At 42.4% G+C, this 23,854-nt stretch overlaps 4 protein-coding genes across 4 annotated transcripts; 2 read left to right on the top strand and 2 right to left on the bottom strand.

Annotated features, from left to right (window-relative positions):
• Positions 1-1,122: 1,122 nt before the first annotated feature.
• On the top strand, positions 1,123-1,513 carry EJ05DRAFT_505750 (uncharacterized protein; the record flags this gene model as incomplete). Its single annotated transcript, XM_033747733.1, has 3 exons — positions 1,123-1,144; positions 1,191-1,288; positions 1,346-1,513. The coding sequence occupies 3 exons, from the start codon at positions 1,123-1,125 to the stop codon at positions 1,511-1,513; spliced, it is 288 nt and encodes a 95-aa protein (XP_033595225.1).
• EJ05DRAFT_524876 (reducing type I polyketide synthase) lies at positions 1,438-9,790 on the bottom strand (the record flags this gene model as incomplete). The annotated part of the gene is made up of 5 exons (XM_033748830.1): positions 1,438-2,671; positions 2,723-3,652; positions 3,699-8,392; positions 8,438-9,512; positions 9,566-9,790. The coding sequence occupies 5 exons, from the start codon at positions 9,788-9,790 to the stop codon at positions 1,820-1,822; spliced, it is 7,776 nt and encodes a 2,591-aa protein (XP_033595226.1). The 3' UTR covers positions 1,438-1,819.
• A 1,963-nt stretch (positions 9,791-11,753) lies between these two features.
• Positions 11,754-14,057, top strand: EJ05DRAFT_266683 (MFS general substrate transporter). Its single transcript, XM_033740316.1, has 7 exons — positions 11,754-12,187; positions 12,237-12,370; positions 12,425-12,548; positions 12,600-12,806; positions 12,865-13,242; positions 13,293-13,660; positions 13,710-14,057. The coding sequence occupies exons 1-7, from the start codon at positions 12,045-12,047 to the stop codon at positions 14,018-14,020; spliced, it is 1,665 nt and encodes a 554-aa protein (XP_033595227.1). The 5' UTR covers positions 11,754-12,044; the 3' UTR covers positions 14,021-14,057.
• A 36-nt stretch (positions 14,058-14,093) lies between these two features.
• Positions 14,094-15,221, bottom strand: EJ05DRAFT_490679 (uncharacterized protein; the record flags this gene model as incomplete). Its single annotated transcript, XM_033745904.1, has 4 exons — positions 14,094-14,248; positions 14,354-14,734; positions 14,790-14,817; positions 15,135-15,221. 4 exons carry the CDS (start codon positions 15,219-15,221, stop codon positions 14,094-14,096), a joined length of 651 nt encoding a protein of 216 aa, XP_033595228.1.
• Positions 15,222-23,854: the final 8,633 nt, after the last annotated feature.

The raw sequence follows: 23,854 nt of genomic DNA on the forward strand, positions 1-23,854 counted from the left end.
CCCAACTTTTAGGTCGTATTGAAGAGCCGACTTTACTGTAGGCTAATTGTCTATTGGCTGCTAGTCCGCGTCTACTCGGCTGCCGTAATTAGCCGCCGGGCATAGCTACTACACTCGCATCGACACCTAAGGCATGAAATACAACAGGCGTAGTAGTATTAGCGTACTGTATTGATTAGTTAGAGTATGGCCTCCCTTAGATAAACTAATTATATAGTCTTATCTAAGCTATACTAACTATTTAATATTATTAACTTATACTATCTTTATTAGATCTAGAGTTAAGACTCTAGAAAGTATTTTAGCTATATTTAAATATACTTCTAAATAGGCTCTTACTCTCTATATAAGGAAATAAAAAAGAGTAGATAAGTAAATTATTCTAAGAATATTTCTAATAATAGATAATATAGAGAAGAGAAGAAGAAAGAGATTGAAATATATTTTTATTTTTATTTTAATCTTCTATAAGATCTTTTAGACTTCAAAATTACTTAATAGATATCTTTTAGATATAGATATAGTTATATATAATCTTCTAATATCTTCTAGAGTGAGTCTTAATTCCAGAATTTTTAAAGAAAATATAAGTTCATCATCATCTTGACCTCTGGTTTATCGTACGGAACAGCACAATCACCCGATTGACTTCGCTTACACTGTCTCGACCTACGACACTACACAATGTGTCGTTTGTCAAAGACATGATTTCCGAGTTCACCTGCCACTGATTCTCACACTCTGGAGGCTCAAACCCACAAGGTCCTCTCCTCCCTCCTTAGCACGCTGCATGGGGCCCTCGCGATAAGCACTGGATTTTCATCAACCAGCAGACAGCCGGGCGTACCTTCGATGACCTTGGTCCAGGATACCAGCAGCAAGGTCAGGGCTACGGTGGACAGCAGTACGGGCAGCAACATGGTGGCCCTTCGCAAGGGTATAACCAAGGCGACTGGCTTCCATGATAGAGGTTATGGAGGCCAGGGAAGGTATGGCGGTCCTCGTCAACAAGGATATGGACAACAAGGCTACTTTCAAGAGGAGTATAAGGTGTAGAAGAGCCTTGACTGGCTGAAGTACGTTGCGGCTAGTGCAGCCAGATTAGCTAGAGGCACTTTCTTCATGTACGAGGGAGAGGAAGCCAGTAGGTGGAACCATATTTTCAGGATCGTTCTATACTAAGACTACAGTAAAGGAAGACTGGGATGAAGACAAGTACCGCATGGGACAACGCGTTGAAAATTTCGGGAACGACGTGGAGAACTTTCCCGAGATCGCCGCCTACCCCGTACGTGAAGGTATTCAAGGCGTCGAGGACATACTTGATCGCATTGTGAACAAGTAGGACAATGCCGTGGATAATGTTGAGAATCCGGATATTCCCGAGGATGTTGCCGGCTGGTCTAGGAATAAAGTCGGCGAAGCGGAATACGATGCTGGTGGCGATGATGCGAGGTATGATCACGACGACAATTATGGGGGCGACGATGGCGGAGACGGCGGTGGTTGGTAAGAGGTAAGGGGAGGCAGCATGTTTCGTACCTAACTCTGGACGGAGGAGTCAAGATAAACCCTTTAATTACTTTGGATCGATCTAAAGCACTTTTATCACCGCCTCCAACTAAGTATAAAATCCACGTTTGACTGGTTGCGGAATACTTGACTTAGCAGGCCGTCTAAGGTCATAATAGATGGACTGTCTGCCCATAATCTTGCTCAACTTCACCGAACCCTTCTTGAACACCGTTGAGCCCAGCTGATAATGAAACAGGACGTCGAGAAATCTGGTCAGATGGCTGTGATAGCTATGACAGTAGTCCTATACAGGCTCACTCAGAGAAATCGCCTTCTTAGCCACCAATGCGCCGACTTCCACCAGCCTAAAGTCACCCACTATATCGTGAATGGCCATATCTACACGCAATTCCCGTGCCAGCCAATTTCTTAGTTCCAGCGCGATCAACGAGTCCACGCCAAAAGACCTCATAGTGTCATGGATCGACTTCTCCTCTTCCTTCATCCCAACAATCTTACAAACTTTCGCTTTGATAGATTCCGCCACTAAAATCTCGGCTTCTTCAATGGACGAGGCTTCACTCAATACAGCTGTCATATCCTGAGCCTGAGCCGCCATGACTGTTTCATTTTCATTTTCATTTACGGATCTAATTTGATGGAAAGCGCGGAAAAGGCTTCTGGATAGCTTGGGCGGAAGCTCTCGCCCCTTTCGACGAATGTTTGCTGGGATCTCCAGTCCGCACACAATCTGGCTTCTGGCGGCGCTCGTTGGCTGATGGACAGGGTGACAGGAATAGTCGAGGATGGCGAAGACTTCCTCTTGTTTGAGTGCGCGTAAAATATCGAGTCGTGAAAGTAACTTCTGGATCTCCTTGTTCTCGGCAACGATACCTTCGCCTATGATCATACCGAGGTCAATTGCTATTGCTTTCTCTCCTCTCGACACGCGATGTCGCGCTAGCTCATCTTGAAAGGTATTACCGGCTGCGTAATTGCTTTGACTGGCATTACCAATCACCCCGGCCGTGGACGAAAGCATGACGAAGAAATCTATGCCGGATGGCAGCGTAGCATGAAGATTCCATGACCCCGAAACCTTGGTTCTTACACCTTCATTCCACTCTGCCAGTTGCATGGTGGAAAATGGGCGATCCTAGGCGCAAATATCAGCTCGAAAACTCTCTGGCAACAATTGGGGGCCTACACTAAGAATCATTGCCGCTTGAATGCAGCCCCGGATGGGTGGTAGCGATACAGCAGCTTCGGCAAATATCGTCCTAACAGACTCGAGATCGGTTATGTCACACGGTATGCAGTTTACGTTTACTCCCTTCTCCTCTAGCTCATGCACGAGCTGCTTCTTGTCGCTATTGTGACCGATACCAGAACGTGATAATAACAAGAGATGCTTAGCTCCATGTCGGACCAGCCAACGTGCCACTTGCCGTCCGATCCCGCCCAGGCCTCCGGATATTACATAAGTTGCATCTGTATGTAGGCGATATGGAGTAACAGGACTTGCTCTGACCAAGACCTGCGCGTTCTCGGGGATATCTAAGACAATTTTGCCAGTGCTCTGTCCGCTTTGCAAAAGACGGAAAGCCTGCTCCGCCTGCTCAACCGGGAATGGATGTACAGGGTATGAAGGCATCAGTACACCCGAACTAATGAGCTCCATGACTTTTTCTAGAATCTCGCCATCGTGTAGATTTTCGTTCTGCACAATGGCAGTTAGATCGACACATGAGAAGGTTGCATTGCGGATAAACGGAAACATTGGCAGAGAACCACGAGAGTCAACGTCTTTTCTGCCAATCTCGACAAAACGTCCAAATGGGGCGATAAGTTCCCAGGAGGCGACAAGCAGCCTCCCAGAGAGAGAGTTCAGGATGACATCTATACCACGATTTTTTGTAATTCTTCGGATCCCATCGGTAAATGAAACGTCACGGCTGGAAAATATGTGGTCTTCATGCAGACCGTAGCGATCGATGAGCACTTTTTTCTTGGCTTCAGTGCTCACAGTGGCGAAAATTTGAGCACCAATGTATTTGGCCACTTGGACTGCAGCCTGACCGGTCCCCCCTGCTGCGGCATGAATCAGGACAGTCTCGCCTTTTTGTAGCCGGCCGACCTGTAATATGTGAGTCCTCGATGAGACGTATCATGCAGAAACAAACCTTGACTAGACTGTGCCAGGCAGTGTAAAATGCCGTTGGAATCGCCGCACCGTCAACGAAAGACATTTTATCCGGGAGTTTCACAGCCTGGAAATCAGCGACCCTCACATAGGTCTTATACGTTTCCAGAGCCCCTGTAGCCACGCGATCTCCTACCTGAAATTTCCGTACCGCACTTCCAATGCGATGTACGTGACCAGAGCACTCGCCGCCGAGCCTATCGGTATTGACACGTCCCAGGAGAACCAAACACTCCTTGAAGTTGATGCCGATAGCTTTGACTTTCACTTCTATCTCATTTGGCTTCAGCCCATTGTATGCAACTTCATCTTCGACCCATTCAAGGCTATCAAGAAGTCCTGGGGTACGAATACTCAATTGGAGTGGCGGACTCGATTCGAAATCTTGCATCTGTACAACTCTACGCAAAGAGTTCCAGACGTACTCATCTACCTTTTTGGCCTGCGCTAAGCGGCTGACACACAAGCGGCCTGATACTTCGCGATATTCTTCTTCGTACGAACCGTCAATGAGCCCTGCGTGAGTTGCGACCTGTACCTTCTGAATAATTTCGACAGCCGAAGCAGGAGCTTCCCACGTATTGGTTTCAAGTAAGAGCGTGACAATGGGGCGGCTTAAATCCTCCGAGCGGCAAGTTCTGACGAGGCCATCAATCATGGCCCAGTAAGGTGGAGCGTCTTCTCCAGCATCATAGGACTCGGTCCAGATTACACTCTTAGAGCCGGTAAGGACTCTCTGTAATGCTTCGAAGTCGCCCTGTGCAATGTCCGAGAGCGATTTCTGACCTGGAGAACCAAATATCAAGAAGTCTCTGTGTGCGAGATCCTCCAATTCTAGTATGTCTTCATAATAGGCAACGGTGGCTACGGACCCACTGGACGATCCGTGATTGGAGGAACTACTCTTGAATTTCTCGGCGATTTGTTCTTCGATCATCGCGCTTTTGCTTAAGAGTATAGTGGTTGAGTGGAACGGCGGGAGTGCTGTATTGGGTGAGATGAGGGTTTCGGGCGACGAGATCATGATGCTATATAAATGGCACTGCGGTGACTCCCAATCTTGGTAGACCTGTTCCAATCCAGAAAATCCATTCTTCTTCAGAAGTAAATCCCATTGGTCCTCGTCGATGATTGCACTGGATTTTCGTGATCCGTTTGCTCCTAGCCACCAACCTGGCAAAGTGCCGAAGACGAACCCGGTCTCGATCTTATTTGGTGTAGTCATCTCCATAATTATGAGTTTTCCCCCGGGCTTTAGTAAGCTCTTGACGTTCTGTAACGTCTGGTCCAAATCGCGAGTGGCGTGAAGACCATTGGCAGCGACTACAACATCGTACAGCTCTTCGAACCCTTGACTCGCCGGATTTTGTTCAATATCGAGTACTTGATACTTCAAACGATCACTGCGTGTCGCGAAACGGTCTTTCGCTTTTTGAAAGAAAAATCCTGATATATCGGTAAACGTGTATGACGAGTAGCGTGGTCCATGTTCGCTAGACGCGAGGATGTCCAATATCAGACTGGTGGAGGCTCCAGCTCCAGCTCCAATCTCAAGAAAGGTCAAGTTCGGGCTCTTATGTACCAGGATGTCTAGGTAGCTGTCTAATAGCTTGTAGGCTCTTCCTTGGTTGTTCAATTCTTCGTAAAAGGAAGCCACAAAATGGTCATCCTTAAACAAGAGACTCAGAGGATCTAAATCCCCGACTAGTATATCCGTCGTTTTCCTAGAACCTGACCCGTCGTCGAGTGTTGTTTTGCTCATCAGAGCATCAGGATCAGGAAGGCGGCCTAAATGCGAGTAGTGATCAACGCGGGCTTGTAGCCAAGTAGCGTATCGAGTCAAAGAAGGATGAATTCGCCGTCTTTCAGACTTTATTGTCTCTAGCGCCTTGGCAGCGAAGCAGGATATCATGAGTCGAATATCATCAAAGAATTTTTCAGGTTCCTGCTCGAAACCAACATTATGTGAGCAATAGTTATGTATCCCGGTATTGTCGAGCAGAGCTATATCTGGTTTCCAGAATATTCCATAGCATAGTGGTTGGGGACCCGCCTCAGTTTGCGTGTCTTTTTCATCAGAGGCGACTTGCGTTACCTCGAGCTGGTCAATTTCGACTCTAACTTCATTCGCCGAGCACGAGTATACTACCGTGGAGCTCTCCGCGCAGACCTTGCTCAAGAACCTTGCTTGACTGTGTGCTATCTCTTGCGCACATGATTCTTTCCCTGCCCCTTGTCTAGAGATCCATATTCGAGAAATCCGTGACGGTACGAGTGTGGGTAACCCGACTGTAAGTCCTCTACTCAAGGCTGGAATGGTAAGCTGAAATATGCCATCAAGCGTGGCTGGATGAATTACATATGTAGCCGGAGATTCAGTCAGGTCTGCGTGCGGTAGAATGGAAGCTATCGCTCTGCCATCCATATTGTAGTGAATATCCGACAAAGGTTGGAACACAGGACCATACTGGAGCGCTGTACTCTCGTGAATCTTTTGATACATGTCTTGAGTGTCAATACTTCTACGACAGGCCTTCAAAGCGATCTGCAGCTCCTCTTCGGTCCTTTGCCTGGTGTACATCATCTCTTTCATGGTGAATTGCGTGTCGCGATGGGCGAAGTCGGCACGGATAAGTCCGTCGCAAGCTATCTGCCAGATCGCGTCGGGAAGTCTCGAGTAGATATTGAACTTATATTGAGCGTCCTTGGTCCCGGCTCCTGCGACAGCTACAAGGCTTGTCTGGAGATCCAAGCTGGCCGAAGATGAATTAAGGACTATTGGAGCGAGAAAACGGATGTCATGTATCTCGAAACCTACAGGACATGGCTTTTGCTTAGACATTAACTGATTGATAGCCTCGATTGCTAAAGCGATCATGCCCGCAGCTGGGTACCATATTTGACCATCGATTTGGTGTTCAGCTATCCATGGCATCGTTTCTTCTTTAATTTGAAGTCTCCATAATGCATTATTCTCATTCCAATCGAGACTTGGCTCACCAAGGAGAGCGTTATGACCAAAAGGTCTAAAGCGATAAGACCGGGACCTGCTTGATTCTTGCCAGTGTATCACAGAATGATTGAACGGGTAGGGCGGAAGGTCCAGGGCAAACCTTGGGACTCGTGTTGGAGAAGTGCTCAAGGAGTTGATTGCTTGTAGGTCAATCTGAATGTCCCGACAGTAAAGCTCACCCGCAGCCTCCAAGAGGGTTTTATCTGCGGCCACATTTCTCGCCAGGAGAGGGGCGTAAAAGAAGTCTGTCGCGTCGTTACTCTCGAATACCTCGCGGATCGGACCCCGGAGCGCCGAGTGAGGTCCTACCTCCAGCCAGTTGCCTGTGAATATCTTTCCAGTAGAATCTGACTTAGGAGCAACCGATGAGCTGCAGTCGAGAGTAGCCGCGAGCCTAACTGCTTGTTCAAACTTGACTGGTGAGATCATGTTCTTCACCCAATACATAGGTGTGCAAACATCTTGCGGCTTTATTGGATGCGCGGTGACGGAGGAAACCATCATAGTCAAGCCAAAATTGGTGTCGGGAGTCAGATTTATCAGATGCGAAGCATATTCGTGAGATATCTTTTCCATTTGTGGCGAATGGTAGGCTAGATCTACGTTCAACCTCCGTGTAAATCTGCCGTTTTTCGAAAAGTGGCTAAGTAGTTGATCCAGCTGCACACTGGGACCCGATAGTGTGACATTGTTGGGGCTATTGATGCAACTGATTGTAATTTTGGATGTGTCAAAGAAGTCTATCGAAGTCTCACTGAACTTCGTTAATTCTTCAGTAACCGCGTTGCTTGAAATTTGAACAGCGATCATGCCTTGTTTCTCAGATGAGCTACACGAGACCCTGTCGGCCAGAACTCCTCTGAAGTAGGCGACCCTGACCGCAGACTCATGAGAAAGGTATCCGGCACAGTAAGCAGCAGCAATCTCTCCTGAAGAATGGCCGACGACAACCTGCGGCTGAATGTGACAAACTCGGGTCACTTCAATCAGCGCTATCTGGACAATCGTAGTCAAAGTCTGGCTGAACTCAGGCTTGTTGATACGGCTTTGCGCGGGAGAAGCAGAGAGCTCTTCCATGATGTTCCATCGACAGCCAAGATCTTCAAGGAAGCTCTGAGAACGGGCCAGGCTTTCTATCACTTTCGGCCATGTCAAAATCTCGAGCGCCATATTTGGGTACTGTGCACCCTGACCGGTGAATACGAAGCCTAACCGAGGAGTTGAAATATTTATAGAGCGCCGGGAGGTGAGTGATCTACTACCGAGCTCAATCAAATCTTGGCTAGATTCAATTATGGAGTATGCACGCCATGATTGTGGGAGCTGCCGTAAGTTAAGAGTGTACAGAACATCCTCCAGGGCTTCAGCGTTGAGATGGGTTCGGCGATGCGAAAGGTATGCAGATATCGACTGGGTGATTCGTGCGACTCCTTCTTCGTCTGATGAACATATAGCTAGAATTCTAGAGGTGCAGCTAGGAGCCACGTTCACGGGTACCAAATCGCCACTATTTGCAACTTTGTCTCTATGGCCGTCAACCGACGCGATACCATTTGACTTCACCATGCAACTGAGGCGGAGAGTCTTGGATCCATAGTTATACCCAGCGGCTTGGAGATAGTCCATGGCAGAGTCTAGAACAACGTGTACATTTGTTCCACCTGGAATAGATTAGCGCGGTAAATAATAGTTTCCACTTGGCTCACCAAATCCAAACGAATTCACCGAGGCCCTTCGAGTCTCATCCTTGGGCCAAGGTATACTTTGCGTGGGAAAATGGAGCTTCAATCCAACCGCATCGATTCGCGGATTAAGCTCATCGAAGTTAGCATTTGGGGGTATGATGCCCTCTTCTAAGCAAATGACAGTCTTGACAATTGCTGCAAGCCCGCTTGCACCTTCCAGATGGCCAATCATTGACTTCAGCGCGCCGACGTACATTGGCGACGAGGCGGAGCGGTATTCTTGGAACGCTTCACCAATTGCTGAGGCTTCAATCGGATCTCCAATGAACGTGCCAGTACCGTGACTTTCGAAAAAGCGGGTGTATGCCATGTCTAATTCAGCCTTCTTGTATGTTTCTCTAATAAGTTGCAACTGCATGTCTTTGCTTGGCTGGGTAAGACCTCCGGGGGTGAAGCCGTCTTGATTCATGCCGATCGACCTGATGACTGCGCGAACCGGGTTGCCGTCCCTGATTGCTTTGGAAACTGGCTTGAGAAGTAGTGAAGCGAAACCTTCACCGCGCCCGTACCCATCGCCTTTTGCATCAAAGCTTCGAGAAGTCCCACTTGGAGAGAGGAAGTTGAGATTACTCAAAGAAATCCCAAATTCAGGTCCAAGAATGATGTTGGCGGCTGCAACGATGGCCATATCCGAGCCAGAGTAGATGGCCTGGCAACCTAGAGCCGTGGCAACCAGACTACTTGAACAAGCGGTGTCCACGAAGATGCTTTCCCCTTTTAGATTGAAGAAATAACTAATCCTGTTTGCTAGGATAGAGCTAGCAGTACCAATTGCGTTGTATTTGGGCATGCTCTGTGTGTCACGTGACTGCATTTGAGCGAAGTCGTGGGCGAATGAGCCCACATGGACTGACGTTTTTGTCCCACTGACGTCTTTCAGAGAAAGCCCAGCATTCTCTATAGCATGGTAAGTGGCCTCCATCAATGCTCGCTGTTGTGGGTCCATGGCGATGACCTCGTGAGGGGCCATAGCGAAGAAGCCAGCATCAAAGTTGCGGATGTCTGAGCCTAGAAAGTGTGCTTTCCTTGCGGCAATCTTCAAGGGTCACTTTAGCTGAAAATATCATTTAGGAGAGCTTTGAGGCTTACGGTATTCCGTTTCCCTGAAGGATGCCAGAAACTGTCTATATTGAGACGGTCCTCGGGGTATTCTGTGGCCAGGTTCTCTCCGACCAGTAGAGCCTTTAGAAAAGCATCGGAGGACTCTATGTCTTTTGGAAACTTGAAACTCATGCCGATAATGGCAATTGGCTCTGTCTCTGCGGCCATGTGGTGGTCAGACTGCTGATTGTGGTATCCCGGAACACTCGGCATCTTCTTCAATACGGGGTATAGTATGCCCTGTTCTGATGGTATGTAGTCCAGTGGAGGTTCTTGCTAGATTATCGACACTTGTATACGGCACACCTAGCAGAAATTTGTGCGATGAGCGATTAGACAAGCTTCGGTTTTCAAGAAGTGGGTAACTTTATGCTTAAGGCGAGCGTCTGCATCTTCGATGCAACTCTATTTAAAAGCCGTAAGTTAATAGCCATTTTTAAAGTGGCGTGTCATTCGATATAGCGACCACAACAATGTTAGGAGGGATGAGCTGCATACATGGATGGATCCGTCGTTTTGCTAGAACCTAAGTCGCTAGCACTAATAGTGCACGCGTGTTCTCTCCCCCATCTCTCTATCCATCTAGAGCTCTGTTCTACTTTAACGTCTATTCTCCTTCTTCCTCTTCTCTAAGAAACTAGACCCTCTTATTATAGAATAGAATAGAGAGTATAGAGCTTAATAACATGTAGACTTAATCTCCTTAGTCTACTCTATGAGTCTATGTAGGTATGTTAGTATATAGACCCTTATATAGAGGTAGAGAGGTAAAATAACTATCCAATAGGGGTGTGTAAATATACGCGTGTAATTGAAAAATGCTAAGCGACTTAGGCTCTAGAAAAACGACGGATGTCTTAAGCGCTCGCTCGAGTACTCTTGGCAGCGCCGATAGTAGGTACCGACCCTGTTTACTACCGGTTAGCCAGCCTCTCTATTTCTACCTAGAGCCCTATTCCATGTACATTACTATTACTTATCTAGACTCCGGCATGCATATACAGTCGGATATAACCCGAGGGCCTAGATTAGAATTATATAGTTAGTTAATCTAAAAGTTTAGCTTAAGATTAGAATCTATACTATAGAATTACTAGAAATACTTATATTAGAATAAATTAAGTATATAATAATTATCTAATTAAAAAGTAGAAGGGAGATAGAAAGACTAAGAGATAGATTATAAGTATATTATATCTATATCTTAGAATATTATATATATTTACTAATATATAACTTTAAGTAACTAGAGATATAGAAATTTTAGTAGATTTAATAAAATAAAATTAATTAATATATCTAGCTAATAGTAGTCTATCTATTATCTATATATAAGATTAAAACTAACTAAGATTTAGATAATAGAGCTTAATAATAGAAATACTATAGAGATATATAGATACTTTAAGTTCTAGTACTAGTAGTATATTAAGTCTCTTTATAGAAATAGATATAGTAGATAAGAAATAAATAGATATAGTAAGATCTAGATAGTAATAAAGATTCTTTAGACCTCTTAGTATATATTATATAATATATATATATTTTATCTAAAATTATCTTTTATATAAAATTACGTTTTCTTTAATAGCTTTAAAATTAAGATTTTAGAAAGTTTCTAATTATATTTAAATATACTACTTTTATATAGACTCTTATCTTATATATATATAATAATAATAAAGTAAATAAATAAGTTATTTTAAAAATTCTTTAAATAATAGTTATTTTAAGAAGAGATAAGAAAAAGAAACTTAAATATAGTTTTTTATTAGAATAACTTACTTATTTATTCTTTTTTTCTTACTTTCTTATATTCTATTTCTATCTATTACTATATTAAGTTATAGAATAGAAATAGAATAGATATTAGTAGAGTCTAGAGAAAGGTACTATATAATTAGTAATCTATAAGATTTCTATAGATCTAATATAGAGATAGCTAATTAATATCTAGAAGACTAGCTTATATAAAACTAATATAATTATTATAGCCGTCTTCGAATTATTATTATTAACGTTAACTATATTTAACTAGTATAGTATAAATGGTCTTAAGCTACACGTCTTTAAGTAAACAAGGTACACGTCTCAGAGTAAATAACCTCCCTTGCATCGGTTAAAACATATCCGCCCTCTCCGGAACCATGTATTTGAACTTACACAAGTAATCTAACCAATTAGATTTAGACTATACCATCTTCGCAATCTTTCTTAAGGCGTAGATTAAGCTTGTACTCTGTATTACGTTATTTAATAAGATTGAGCGTGCATGGATTCGGATTGTATGCGCCGTCTGCTCTAAGCATAAAACCCTATCCCGACGGAGCAATTACGGCCCGGCTCATCTGCCTCAGCAGTGGACGGCTACATAGCACCTACAACGCACGTGTGCGAGCCCTGAGGTAGGCAAAGCAGTTTTTCAGATGAGACTATCCGAGTCCAACTCTTTCATCTTCTGCATACCATGTCGAATATCAAGAACGAGGCTGTGAGAGACGACATCTCTCAACCTGCTGTGGTTCAGAATGGCTCTTCGAAACACTTCGAAGATTCTCTGGATCACGTACAGTGGATTACAGGATGGAGACTGTGGATCATTGGTATTGGGTAAGTCTGGCAAAATTCCAAGCGACTATATCTGCTGAGGCATCGCTAGGCAAGGTCTCTGCTTGTTCATGGTCCAGACAGAATTAAGCATCACAGGAACAGCAATAATATCTATCACGAATGATCTTGGGAACTTTGCGATCAGCTCATGGGTTTTTACAGCTTACCTACTCGCCTACGGAGGTGAGAATCTGAAAATACCAGTATTAAAGTTAACACAACTTGACATTATCGCAGGCTTTCCAATTATTCTTACCCGGCTTTCCGACATTTTGGGCCGCAAAGTTGTCTGGCTCAGTTGCCTGGTTCTCTTCATCATATTCACCGGCGCATGTGGAGCATCACAAACGCTATTTCAACTGTAACTCATCCATAATCGAACAACCCTCTTTGGTGAGCTGACATCGGTTAGCATCATGTTCCGTTGGATAACAGGCATTGGTGCAAGCGGAGTCCTTTCCATTGCCAGCCTCTATGGTTTCGATTTACGCCCTCCTGAAAAATGGGCTCAATACTCCGCAGCTGTCATATCTGTGGTGACAATATCGTTTGCCATTGCGCCAGTAATCGGGGCAGCCCTATCGAACGTCGGTCAATGGCGGTGGGTATTCCTGCTGAAGTAAATACTTTTCCTCCTCGAACATAATGTCAATTAAGAAATCCGCTAAAAATTTCAGTGTTCCGTTAGGCGTCGTAACCTTTCTCATGCTATCTTTCGCCGCACCTAGCAAACTCACACAGGAACCCGCCTCCAGAAGGCGCTCTGATATACCTGATGGACATTCGAAAGGGCGAACGAGTGCTCTTCGTACGCTTGACGTAATAGGAGTCGTCACTGTTCTTGGAAGTTCGATACTAATCACAGCTGCCTTGCAGCAGGCCGCCAAAGGAATACCTTTCAGGTCAGCTCAGGTGATCGCTTTGATAGTCGTCGGAGGGCTACTTTCCTTAGCATTCGTGCTCTGGCAATGGCTTCTATCGTCCAATAGCAGGACTGTCTCGCCGTTGCTCTCGTGGGAAATTTTGACAAACCGGATATTCTTGGGTATGCTTGTGTACGCGTTCCCAAATGCTGTCATGCTGTATGATATCTTGACATTCGTAGTGATTCTTGGCTTGTCGGTGCCATCGTTGCTGTCAGCATTGTTCAGATACCTCAGAGGTTCGCAGTGGTCAATGGCTATTCGATTTTAGACGCGGGCGTGAGACTGCTCCCGTTCGCTGCTGTGATGGCTGTCTCTTCGATACTTGCGACAGTCATCATGACAAGAGCTAAGATACCTGCTGTCAACATGCTCATCTCAAGCGGACTTCTCATGGTGGCTGGCACGGTAGGTCTGTCCAAGTCGTCAACGTCAGGACAACTTCAAGCCCATCAATATGGTTTCCAAATCCTTACCGGTTCTGGTGTCGGCATAATGGTTGTCGTTCTAGGAATCTTACCTCCGTACGTTGTAGAGAGAAAATATATAGGTGAGTGTCCTTTGAGTCAATGATCACACCCGGCTGACCCAAGTCTTAGCGGTGACTTCTGGGGCTGTTACTCAGTTCAGACTGCTTGGCTCTGCGATCGGATTGGCCCTCGTGACGTGTGTATCGAACCCCTATCTATCTAGAAACTTACAGGGGATTTTGTCCACCGAGGAAATCAAAGACTTCCTTGATCGTCCTTCAACCTTGTATGAACTAGCGCCTCAGAAGCAAGCCGCGTTACGTGAGATCAGTGGTAAATCTTATAATTTGCAGATAACGATCATGATTGGGTTTTCTGTGGCAACAGTACTTTTTAGCTTGCTACAATGGCAAAGAAACGCTATCGTGATCAAAGGATAAGGCACAAACTACACGATTGTGATAGGCTTATTCTACTACCAACCAAGTCTCAAACAACATTGCACTCGCTGTCTTAAGGGCAATTGATAAGGAAAGTGATCCTCACTGATGATCCATGTAGCGTGAGCAATTGATTGTCGAAAATGATCTCCACAGTGAGCTCAGCTCTAATATACTCTAGCATCCTTGCCGTGCTGCTAGTCATCACGGCTAGGGACAGCATATTAGCTATAGATTTCAGTTCACTGCACAGGATTGGAAATATATGGTAGACATTTATGTGGGTACTATATTTGTTGCAATCTTCACATACGATGATTCCAGCTGACTCACTAACATCGCGGTGCAGAACTTGCTTATCACTGCCATCCTCATTCGCAGCGTACAATGAACCTATAAGATCCGTGATGTAAATACGATTCTCCTTTCGATCATGAGCAATGCCCACACCTTCATGTAACCTTTCTACAATGATCTCTGTTTCCAACCCTTCTTGTACTCGATTGAGATCGAGTCGACTAATGGTGTTACCGAAAGGCATTTCGCCTCGGCCACTCATATAGAGAATGTTAGTCTCAATGTCAACGTCTAAGTCGATAGACTCTGGAAGGTCCTCGAGAAGAGTAACTTTGTCGTTCCGAGACTCGGCGACTTCTCCTGTAGGCATATCTAGATCCGCACACCATAATGAGCCCGTACCACTTTTCGGAGCACCTTTTCGTGTCCAGTATAGCTTTCGTCGCCGAGGGTCAACGGCAACTCTACACACCACTTCGCCATATCAGCGCCGGCACCACCTATATCTCGATTCGAACATTTTCGCCTTCAAGTCTGCAGCTCCATATCTTGCCGCCTTCTCTGTCCGCCCAATATAGTCTTCTAGCCGAATCATCTATAGCAATTTGCTTCGGACTCCGAGTGACTCCTTGGGACACCAAAACGCTTGTTTCGTGCTTCGTGAGATCAAGTCTTGATATCTGTCCACGTTGGCTTCCCGGAGGACTCATTTGGGTGAAGTAAATGTATCGATTGGAAGTGTCCATGACCAGACTATCTGGAAGATTCGTGATTATATCAAGGAGAGTAGTGAGAGAAGATACGTCTGTTTACATACAGATTCGTCTTTGGGACTAAGGTCCACATGTCGAGAAATGCCAAGATCGAGAAAGAGGAGAACTCTACGTTGAATTCTGGGATCCATGTTTAAATGTGTCATATGATGCGAGAGTCTAACTGACAAAGTGATACAACTTGGTCATTCGAGCGTCAGACAAATGTCGCAGGAAGCATGTGTTATCTTTAGTCATGAACGAACGGCCAACAAGCATCTGTAACCACTTTGGGTAGATACACTAGAGGTCCGTGCTCTATGTTAGCTTCTAGCTAGATCTAGAGAAGGTATATATATATCTTACTATGAAGGGTATATATAGTACCTCTATTTTCTACTTAGTTTATATTCTAATAACATAAGATCTATACTAGTCTAAGTCTATACTATTATATATAATAAGTATAAGAATAATAATATTATTTTTTAAGTAGATAAAGTTATACTCTATAGATATATATCTTCTCTAGTTAAAGCTATTTTACTTTATAAGAAATTCTTTATAATTATCTCTCTAACTAGACTCTATTTGTAAGAATAGAGTTATTAGATAGTAGTATAGTTAGATAGAATAATAGGGTGTATTCTATTACAGAACAAATTACTACCGAACCCTTTTAGTAGGAATCTAAGAGTATATATATAAAGGGACGCCGATCTATCTAGCACGTGACTATTTACCGCCCTTCACGTTACGTCCTAACCCTATTAGCTAAGGTATATATAGGTCGGGTCCTACCTAAGGCTAAGTTCTAATAATTATCCCTTCCCTCTAGGAAGCTACCCTTAGCGACCTAGATTATTACCTAACAATTAGGAGCCGTTCTTTCGATATACGAAAGAACGTTACACGGGCCTAGGCGGTAACCATGCACGACTCTTAGTAGAAAAACTAGGTAGTCGAAAGACACCGTAAGGCAGAGTCGAAAGGCAGCCCTTCCCACGCCTATATCCGAATAATTTTTATATATTAAGAAATCGCATGGTCGAAAGTTATGTCTAGCTAACTTATAATTATTATTTTCACGGAGGGGGTGGCGAAGAATATACATGAAAACTACACATTTTTCGCGATTTTTACTTTGATTTTCCCAACCGTGCACGATCGGTACCTAGGTATACTACACGCCAACCTACGTATACGTCTAAGGACCTTAGTAATCCTTATAGAATCGCGTACTCTAAGACACCTCTAGGATCGCTAATTCTAATCCATTCTACTACTCACGAACTTTATAAGCTATAGCACCCCCCTTAGTACCGCTTCCTAATATAGATGGTATACGTTAAGCATGGGACATTATATTTAAACTTTTCCCTATCGGCGGGAGCGATAGAGCTTAAGCCGTCTTCTTCCGACCGTTATCGTTTCCTAGCCCGCCACTATTTATCGTACGATTACTAGAGGCAGCGGCTCGTTAGCTGAACGAGTAATAGATTCTAGCCTATTTACACGTTACTAATACGAATAATAACTCGCCTAATAACGATAAAGAAGACGATTTCGTTCCTAACACATGCCTACCGCCTCCGATATCTCCCCTACCCTCTTAATAATCTTATATAACTTCTAGCACCACGGTAGCTCTTCGTATAGTACTAGCGTAACTAGAGATAATAGTCTATAATACTAATTAAGAGCGAGAAGAGGATAACGAAGAAGAGCGTTAGTCTATATATCCCCCTAGAAAGCGGCGCCGTAACGATATATCTAACTAGAACGAATAGTTAACTACGAGAACTCCGCTAACGACCACGAGGGTAAGTAATAAAATCCGGGCTAAGTTAAGAGTAAAGCATGAGGCTATGCTTAGGGAGGTTATGGAGCCATTTACTAACCCCGATAGCCCGTCATCACGGAACGAATATAAAGCATAGCTCCGTGTAAATGTAAGTTATCTTCGTTAGATAGGCATATTATAACACTTCCCTAAAGATATAAATATGGTTAGATAACTTCTTAATCGCGTATTAGAGATCGGTTCACCGTTAACGCTACTTTACTTTAGATTACTACTATAAGAATAGCGAGACGGTAAGACGGTAGACATAGCGCCTCATAGCCTTAATCCCCTATAGATTATTATTAGGGATACGACGTTAACTAGGGAACGCTTAGTATATACATTTATAGACTAGGCTAGTATACTCTACTTTAAGATCGTTAAGCTAGTACATACATCGCGTCTTATCGGGATTAGACGTCGCCTAGCACTCGCGGATATATATAAAGCTATAAACGCTACTAAGAAGGCACTAAAAACAGACCGTACATTTACCCTTAGCACTAGGCAAGGCATCCGGTTAATTATGAAGGCTCGCCTATATGCCCGTATTAATTAACTTATAGGAGATCATGCGCCAAGTCTAGAACAACCGTAGAACCTAGATATCGATATATGTATATAGTAAGAGGAGGCCTTTAAGCGGATAAGACAGTGGAAATAAATAAACGATTAGTTAAGTTATAGCGCGCACTAGGCGTTAATCCGCGAGAGGTTTAGCGACGGGTTATTCGTTCTACTACCACCCGAAATTACGGACTCTTTCTTCTAGAAGATAAGGGTTAGTATACTAGAGGACTTCCTAGGCCTCGTAGACCGATGTTATCCATGGCTTAGACGACTTTATTATAGTATTAAGCCATATTTACATTAGATTTTAAATGGAGACATTACGCTACCTAGGCAGTTCCCGATCGAGAGAATAACCTTAGAAAATATTACGAATATAGCGCTAGAGTAGTTTATAAATCTAATTAACCTATAAGACCATAGCCTAGGGCTAAGTACACCATAGGACATGCGCACTATAGATAATAATAAGGTAGATTAGAGAATAAAATACACTAATTTAGTAGCGACTATACTAATAGTAGAATACCTTAGCCGAAGATCGGGGCTAGTAGTAGCTATTGATTTCCTACGGCACGGCCGTCGAAAACCAAAGGACCTAAAAACTCCTTACTCTAGAGCCGTCTAGAATCGCCGTTTCTACACCCATCTATAGGAATATAATTATATGTATTATAGTCTACTCCCGACGCCAACCTACTAACACTATATAAATATATATAGATGTCCGTAGATTTACCACTAGTCGTCGACCTTAACACCGGAGTAATTATCTATCGAGATTATAAGCGCGCCATCCTCCTATCCGCACTAGACCGCCACCTCCTTTAAGAATACCGAGGAATAAGACCGAAGTATCGTAAGATTATTAAAAGCTATATTTACTCACTTAGTTATACCGCTACTATAATCGACGACCTTTAAATACCCGCTGCCCTATCACGGCCTATAAGGTATATTCCGGTTAAGAGAGGGTTCTAATACATTATTAAGAACTACGGATTAGTTCTTGGCCTTTTAAAGAATCTTAAATCATATATTAAAAACGAACATATAGCGTTCTTTAATGGGCGTAGAGGGGCTCCACCTAGAGCGGACGATAAGACACGTGGATATAGAGATAATGTACCATACTAATGCCTATATAATATAGGCCGGTTGAACCGCCTTATCCCGATTGTAATACGTACCACTACATACACTCGTACACCAATTAACACTATACTCGATTAGCTCTAGTTAAATTAGTAGAACGTCCTTAAAGACGAAGGTCGTATAGTATAAACCGGCGCTATCGACGAAGTTAATCCATGGCTAGAACGTATAAAATTCATTAAGTACTTCCAAGGTATGGATGTCCTTATACTTACTAATATCCTAGAGGTGCCTACCGAAGGGCCGCTAAAGATAGTATCGTCTAGTCTAAGAGTTCTATTCCACTAAGCCCATGAGACAGTAGGTATAAGAATAGGGTTATTAGATAGTAGTATAGCTAGATGGAACAATGGGGTGTATTCTATTATAGAACGAATTACTACCGAACCCTTTTGGTAGGAATCCGAGAGTATATATATAAAGGGACGCCGATCTATCTAGCACGTAACTATTTACCGCCCTTCACGTTACCTCCTAACCCTATTAGCTAAGGTACGTGTAGGTCGGGTCCTACCTAAGGCTAAGTCCTAATAATTATCCCTCCCCTCTAGAAAGCTACCCTTAGCGACCTAGATCGTTACCTATCCCTATATCTCTATCCTAAGTCTCGTAAGACCTTAGTCGTTCTCCACGCTTTATCTTAGATACTTACTAATATTCGCCGATCTAAGATTCATATAAGCGTTTTCCTAATAAACTAGATTTTATCCATCTTAACTTCTTATATAGGTGAGATTGCCTAATTAGGCCTAGCGTATCACGTGATATGATTAGGTAAGCCCGGGTGCTACCTATATTAAAATCTTTTCTTAGAAATATTCCTTTCTTTAAAAAACTTCTTAACTCTTTATAGAGTTTTTTAGATTATTAGGTATATTACCCGATCCTTATAGACATAGATTTATATAGATTTACTACTATTTAGTGCGATTTACGTAATTTACTAATTTTCGTACCGTCCTTAGCTAGAAATAACATAATTCGCAATAATCCGTATAAATTAATAATAATTATAATATGGTTTCCCGAAATCTCGACGCTCTAAAGTAATTAGCGCGGAAACAGGCGCCTTCGAATAATCCCTATCTTATATACGTTACCGACATGTCGAAAGCCATTAATCTACCCCAACCTAGGCCGGGCTCTAATAATCTAGCTATATATTATTATGGTTGTCGCTTTCCGTCGTACATTACTCACGGTAGTACTAAATCTATAATATACGGTACTTACATAACCAAGAAGCGTTATTACTTATAGGTATTTAAGTAAGTTCGAAGAACTTTACGTAGATTTACTTATATTAGTATAGATTACTACTAGGCCTCTAGTAACCCCTACTAATAAGGAGCGTGGTACCACCGATCGCAACGCCTTAGAGAAGGCTTTCTACGAGCTATATACCTAAGGTAAGGGTTACGCCTAGGAGTACGATTCTAATAAGATCCATAAGGGTTTATCGGAATCTACTATAGCTATTATTACCGCGATTACTAGGTAATATCGTTTTTCTTAAATCGTTATAGATTCTTACTAATATATATTAATCTCTATAATAGTACTAAAATCTCTGCCACTTCGGACTTCTTTCTACACACCAGCGATATTAAAATTCCTAGAAAAGGTTCTAGTAAAAAGGCTAAGGTTCCTTCCTCGCGCGTGCTAAAGAGCCGTAAATTTAGGGAAGATGGCTCTGATCTGGAAGTTTCTATACTAACGGTATGTGGTTCTATACCGATCGTTGAATCTTTTCGCTGATTTATATAATTCTTAGCGTGCCCGCGCCGGTCCGTCCCTCTCCGTCCCGGGTTCCGCCGCTCTATAGGTTTCTATAGAGGAGTTTATAGCTATAAGGCGCGCTATATAGAATTTATAGCGTCGGAACGAAAGGCTAGAGACTTATATTATAAAGCTCTATACTATGCTAAACAAGAACTAGCAGAAGGAATTAGATGTAACCATCGCGGTAATTAGTACTTCTACTCCTACTCCGACTTAATTAGTTTAGATCTATACCGATCGGTACTAATATATCTCTTTTATCTAGCGTTTTGGTTTTTTCGGTTTCAATTTTAAAGCGATCTTACTTCTTCTAGATAGATTAGTGCGAGTTTATATAGATCTATATAGATCTTTATATTTTCTTTTAGCTTTCTTAATTTCATCTTTCTTTAATAATAACTTCTTTAATCTCTTTAGTAATCTATACCGATCTATACCGATCGGCACCGATTTTCGATGTCTATTTCTCTTAGTGAATCATTTTTCTAAGTCTCTTTTTTAGTTAAATTTTTTAAAGTTCTAAGTTTGAACTTTCTAAGGAAGTTCCTCAATTCCTTGGAATATTTTAAAGATCTATGTCTCTTTCACCTTCTTCCTTTTAGGCGGCCGTCCTCGGCGCCGAACTATACTAAAAAACGTCGAATTACCGTACTTTAGTATAATTCTCTGCGATTCCGCGGCTTCCTTTGCTAATCGCTACTTATATACTAATATCGCTACTTTACTAATGTTTATTACAGGTTCCCAAGTATCTTCGTTAGGATTATACCCTTTCTAACGAATTTTATATAGCCACGTGCTATCTTCGGCACGTTATTAGCCTAGTATCTACTTAACTTCGTAGATATCCGCACCTCCTTACGTAACTACTTTATGTAACGTCTATTTAGAACGATCCGGTAACGATAAGGCATGGAATGGCTCGAGAAGCGTAATATAGAACACATTGTGTATCTTTAACGTGGGAGGGAGTTTTAACTCATACGCCTAGTTATTAATTACACGAGTAACCTTAAATAGACCTATCATCGTGTAGTTAAGCTTCTTCTTCGGCCTGATACTACGAATATTTTTGCTATTTAGTAAAACTTTATCTCTAATATTAAAGATCATGGGCTTTCTACCCTTATTATAGTGCGATTTACTATAATCTATAGCATCTTATAATAACTTTATAACGTTTCTTTACGTTTAGAATAGTTCTATTATAATCTCCGTCGCCTTAACGTTAGGCTACTCTGATTTATACTAAGTTCCCATGAACTACGCTTTATGGTTTTAACCGAAGTTTACTTCGAACGGACTTACGTAGGTTAACGTATGTCGGCTATTATTATACGCGAATTCCGCGACATAGACTAACCTTACCTAGTTATCTTGCTTATAGTTGTAATATGCGCGTAAATACGCCTTAACTATCTAATTCTACCGCTCTATCTACCTATCTGTTTATGGGTGGAACGCGGTGCTAAGTTTCCGCTTAATTCCTAGTATATAGTAGAAATCCTTCTAAAACTTAGACGTTATCTACGGACCTCTATCCGAAACTATGCCGTTCGGTATACTATAGAGCCGAACTACGTCACGAAGTAGTATATCTATAAGATCCGGTACTTGGATCGTCTTTCTTATAGGGATATAGTATAACATCTTTATAAATCTATCTAGAACTACGAGTAAACTATTATAAACATGCCTAAGATACTTACTTAGGGGTAGATCTATGATAAAATCCATCGATAATTCCTTCCATGCTTCCTTTGGCATAGGTAATGGCCTTAATTCGCTATATAGCAAGTGTCTATGCACTTTCGTATGCTGGCAAACGTTATACGTTTTTACGTAGTCTTTTATATATTTATAAAGACCTAGCTAGTCGTACGTCCTTCGGATTAAATCGACCGTCCTTATAACGCCGAAGTGCCCTACTAACGCGTAATCGTACTATTCCCTTAAAACATCGATTCGTAAGCCGCCTTCCGGCACGTAGAGTCGGCCTTAGAAGTAGATCGCGTCTAATCGTCGTTCCCACCTTAATAACCACGGCGGTTCTATAGCTATTCCCTTTATACTTATGACTTTCTTTACTAATATATCGGAATTCTAGGTAGATTTAATTAAGTCTTCGAGGATTTACTCTGTTTCTTAGACGTTAGTTTAGATTACTTAATGCCCGCTCTAATTCCCGCGGAGAGTCGCCGAAAGTGTCCTAGCTTCTAGCACTCTATTAGATAACTAGTCTTTTAGTATCCGTAGTATAGCATAGTCTAAATTACACCGACTATCTACGTTATTCTACGACGATTTCTCGTAATCTTCACGCCGTGATAGAGGATCTACTTTATTCTCTCTTCTAGCTTTATATAAGATTTTAAAGTCAAATATTAATATCCACTTAGCCTAACGTACTTATCGGCGATTAAGGACCTTAGTTAACATAAAGTAACGTAGATTTGCGTAATCCGATAACAATTCAATCTAATATACGGAGCCTTCTAAATAATATCGCTATTGCTTAAAACTCTCGATAATTATGAGTAGTTCCTGGTCGTGCGTATTATAACGCGTCTCTACATCCGCCATTTTACGGGAAAAGAAGGCGACCGGGTGCTATTATACCTTGTCTTTCATATCTTTATACAGTTAACTAATAATTCCAGCAATTGCGAATCTAGATGCGTCTATTTCGACCCGAATGTGCTTCTCGGGATCGAAATGCCTAAGAATCGGCGTAGTTATAAAGTAATTCTTTAACGATCGGAACGTATCTCGCGCTTCCGGCGTTAACTATATCTCGACCGACTTAGCTTTGCGCTATGCTCGCCCACCTATGGGGATTTTACCGCCATTCTCTATGAGTTTATTAAGCGGCGCCGTAATTCATAAGAAACCTATAATAAATTTACGATAATAGTTCACGAAACCTATAAACGTCCTGATTTAACGTATAGTAGTAGGTTCTAGCCATTCTATAATGGTCTTGACACGCTCTGGCTCCATTTTAAGGCCGCTGTGTGTTATAATAAAGCCGAGAAACCCAACTTCTTATTAGTGAAACTTATATTTAGATAACTTTACGTAGAGTTTATGCTATCTTAAACGATTTAGTACCGATTTCACGTGTTCTTCGTGATCCTACATGCTATCGGAGTAAATTAGTATGTTATCGAGGTAAACTACGTAGATCACATTAAGTAATCCTATAAGTATAGTATTAATGTATCCTTAGAACGCTCCTGGCGCATTTATTAGCCTAAACGGCATAATAGTATACTTAAAATAACCATATCTAGTCCGAAATGCGGTTTTCCACTTATCTCCGCGACGGATTCGAAGCCGGTAATATATATCTCGCAAATCTAGCTTCGTAAAGTACTTTGCCTTCGTTAATTAGTCTAAAGATTTACTAACTAACGGTAATAGATAACGATT

The sequence above is a fragment of the Pseudovirgaria hyperparasitica genome, assembly GCF_010093815.1.
Source record: "Pseudovirgaria hyperparasitica strain CBS 121739 unplaced genomic scaffold EJ05scaffold_31, whole genome shotgun sequence".
Taxonomy (NCBI): Eukaryota; Fungi; Ascomycota; class Dothideomycetes; order Acrospermales; family Acrospermaceae; genus Pseudovirgaria; species Pseudovirgaria hyperparasitica.

What these genes read in the sequence shown, in the direction of transcription:
- EJ05DRAFT_266683 (XM_033740316.1), top strand. Translation starts at nt 12,045, where the DNA reads ATGTCGAATATCAAGAACGAGGCTGTGAGAGACGACATCTCTCAACCT. An exon ending in TTACCTACTCGCCTACGGAG is followed by an intron (nt 12,371 to 12,424) that starts GTGAGAATCTGA and finishes ACATTATCGCAG; the next exon opens with GCTTTCCAATTATTCTTACC. An exon ending in TGTAGAGAGAAAATATATAG is followed by an intron (nt 13,661 to 13,709) that starts GTGAGTGTCCTT and finishes CCCAAGTCTTAG; the next exon opens with CGGTGACTTCTGGGGCTGTT.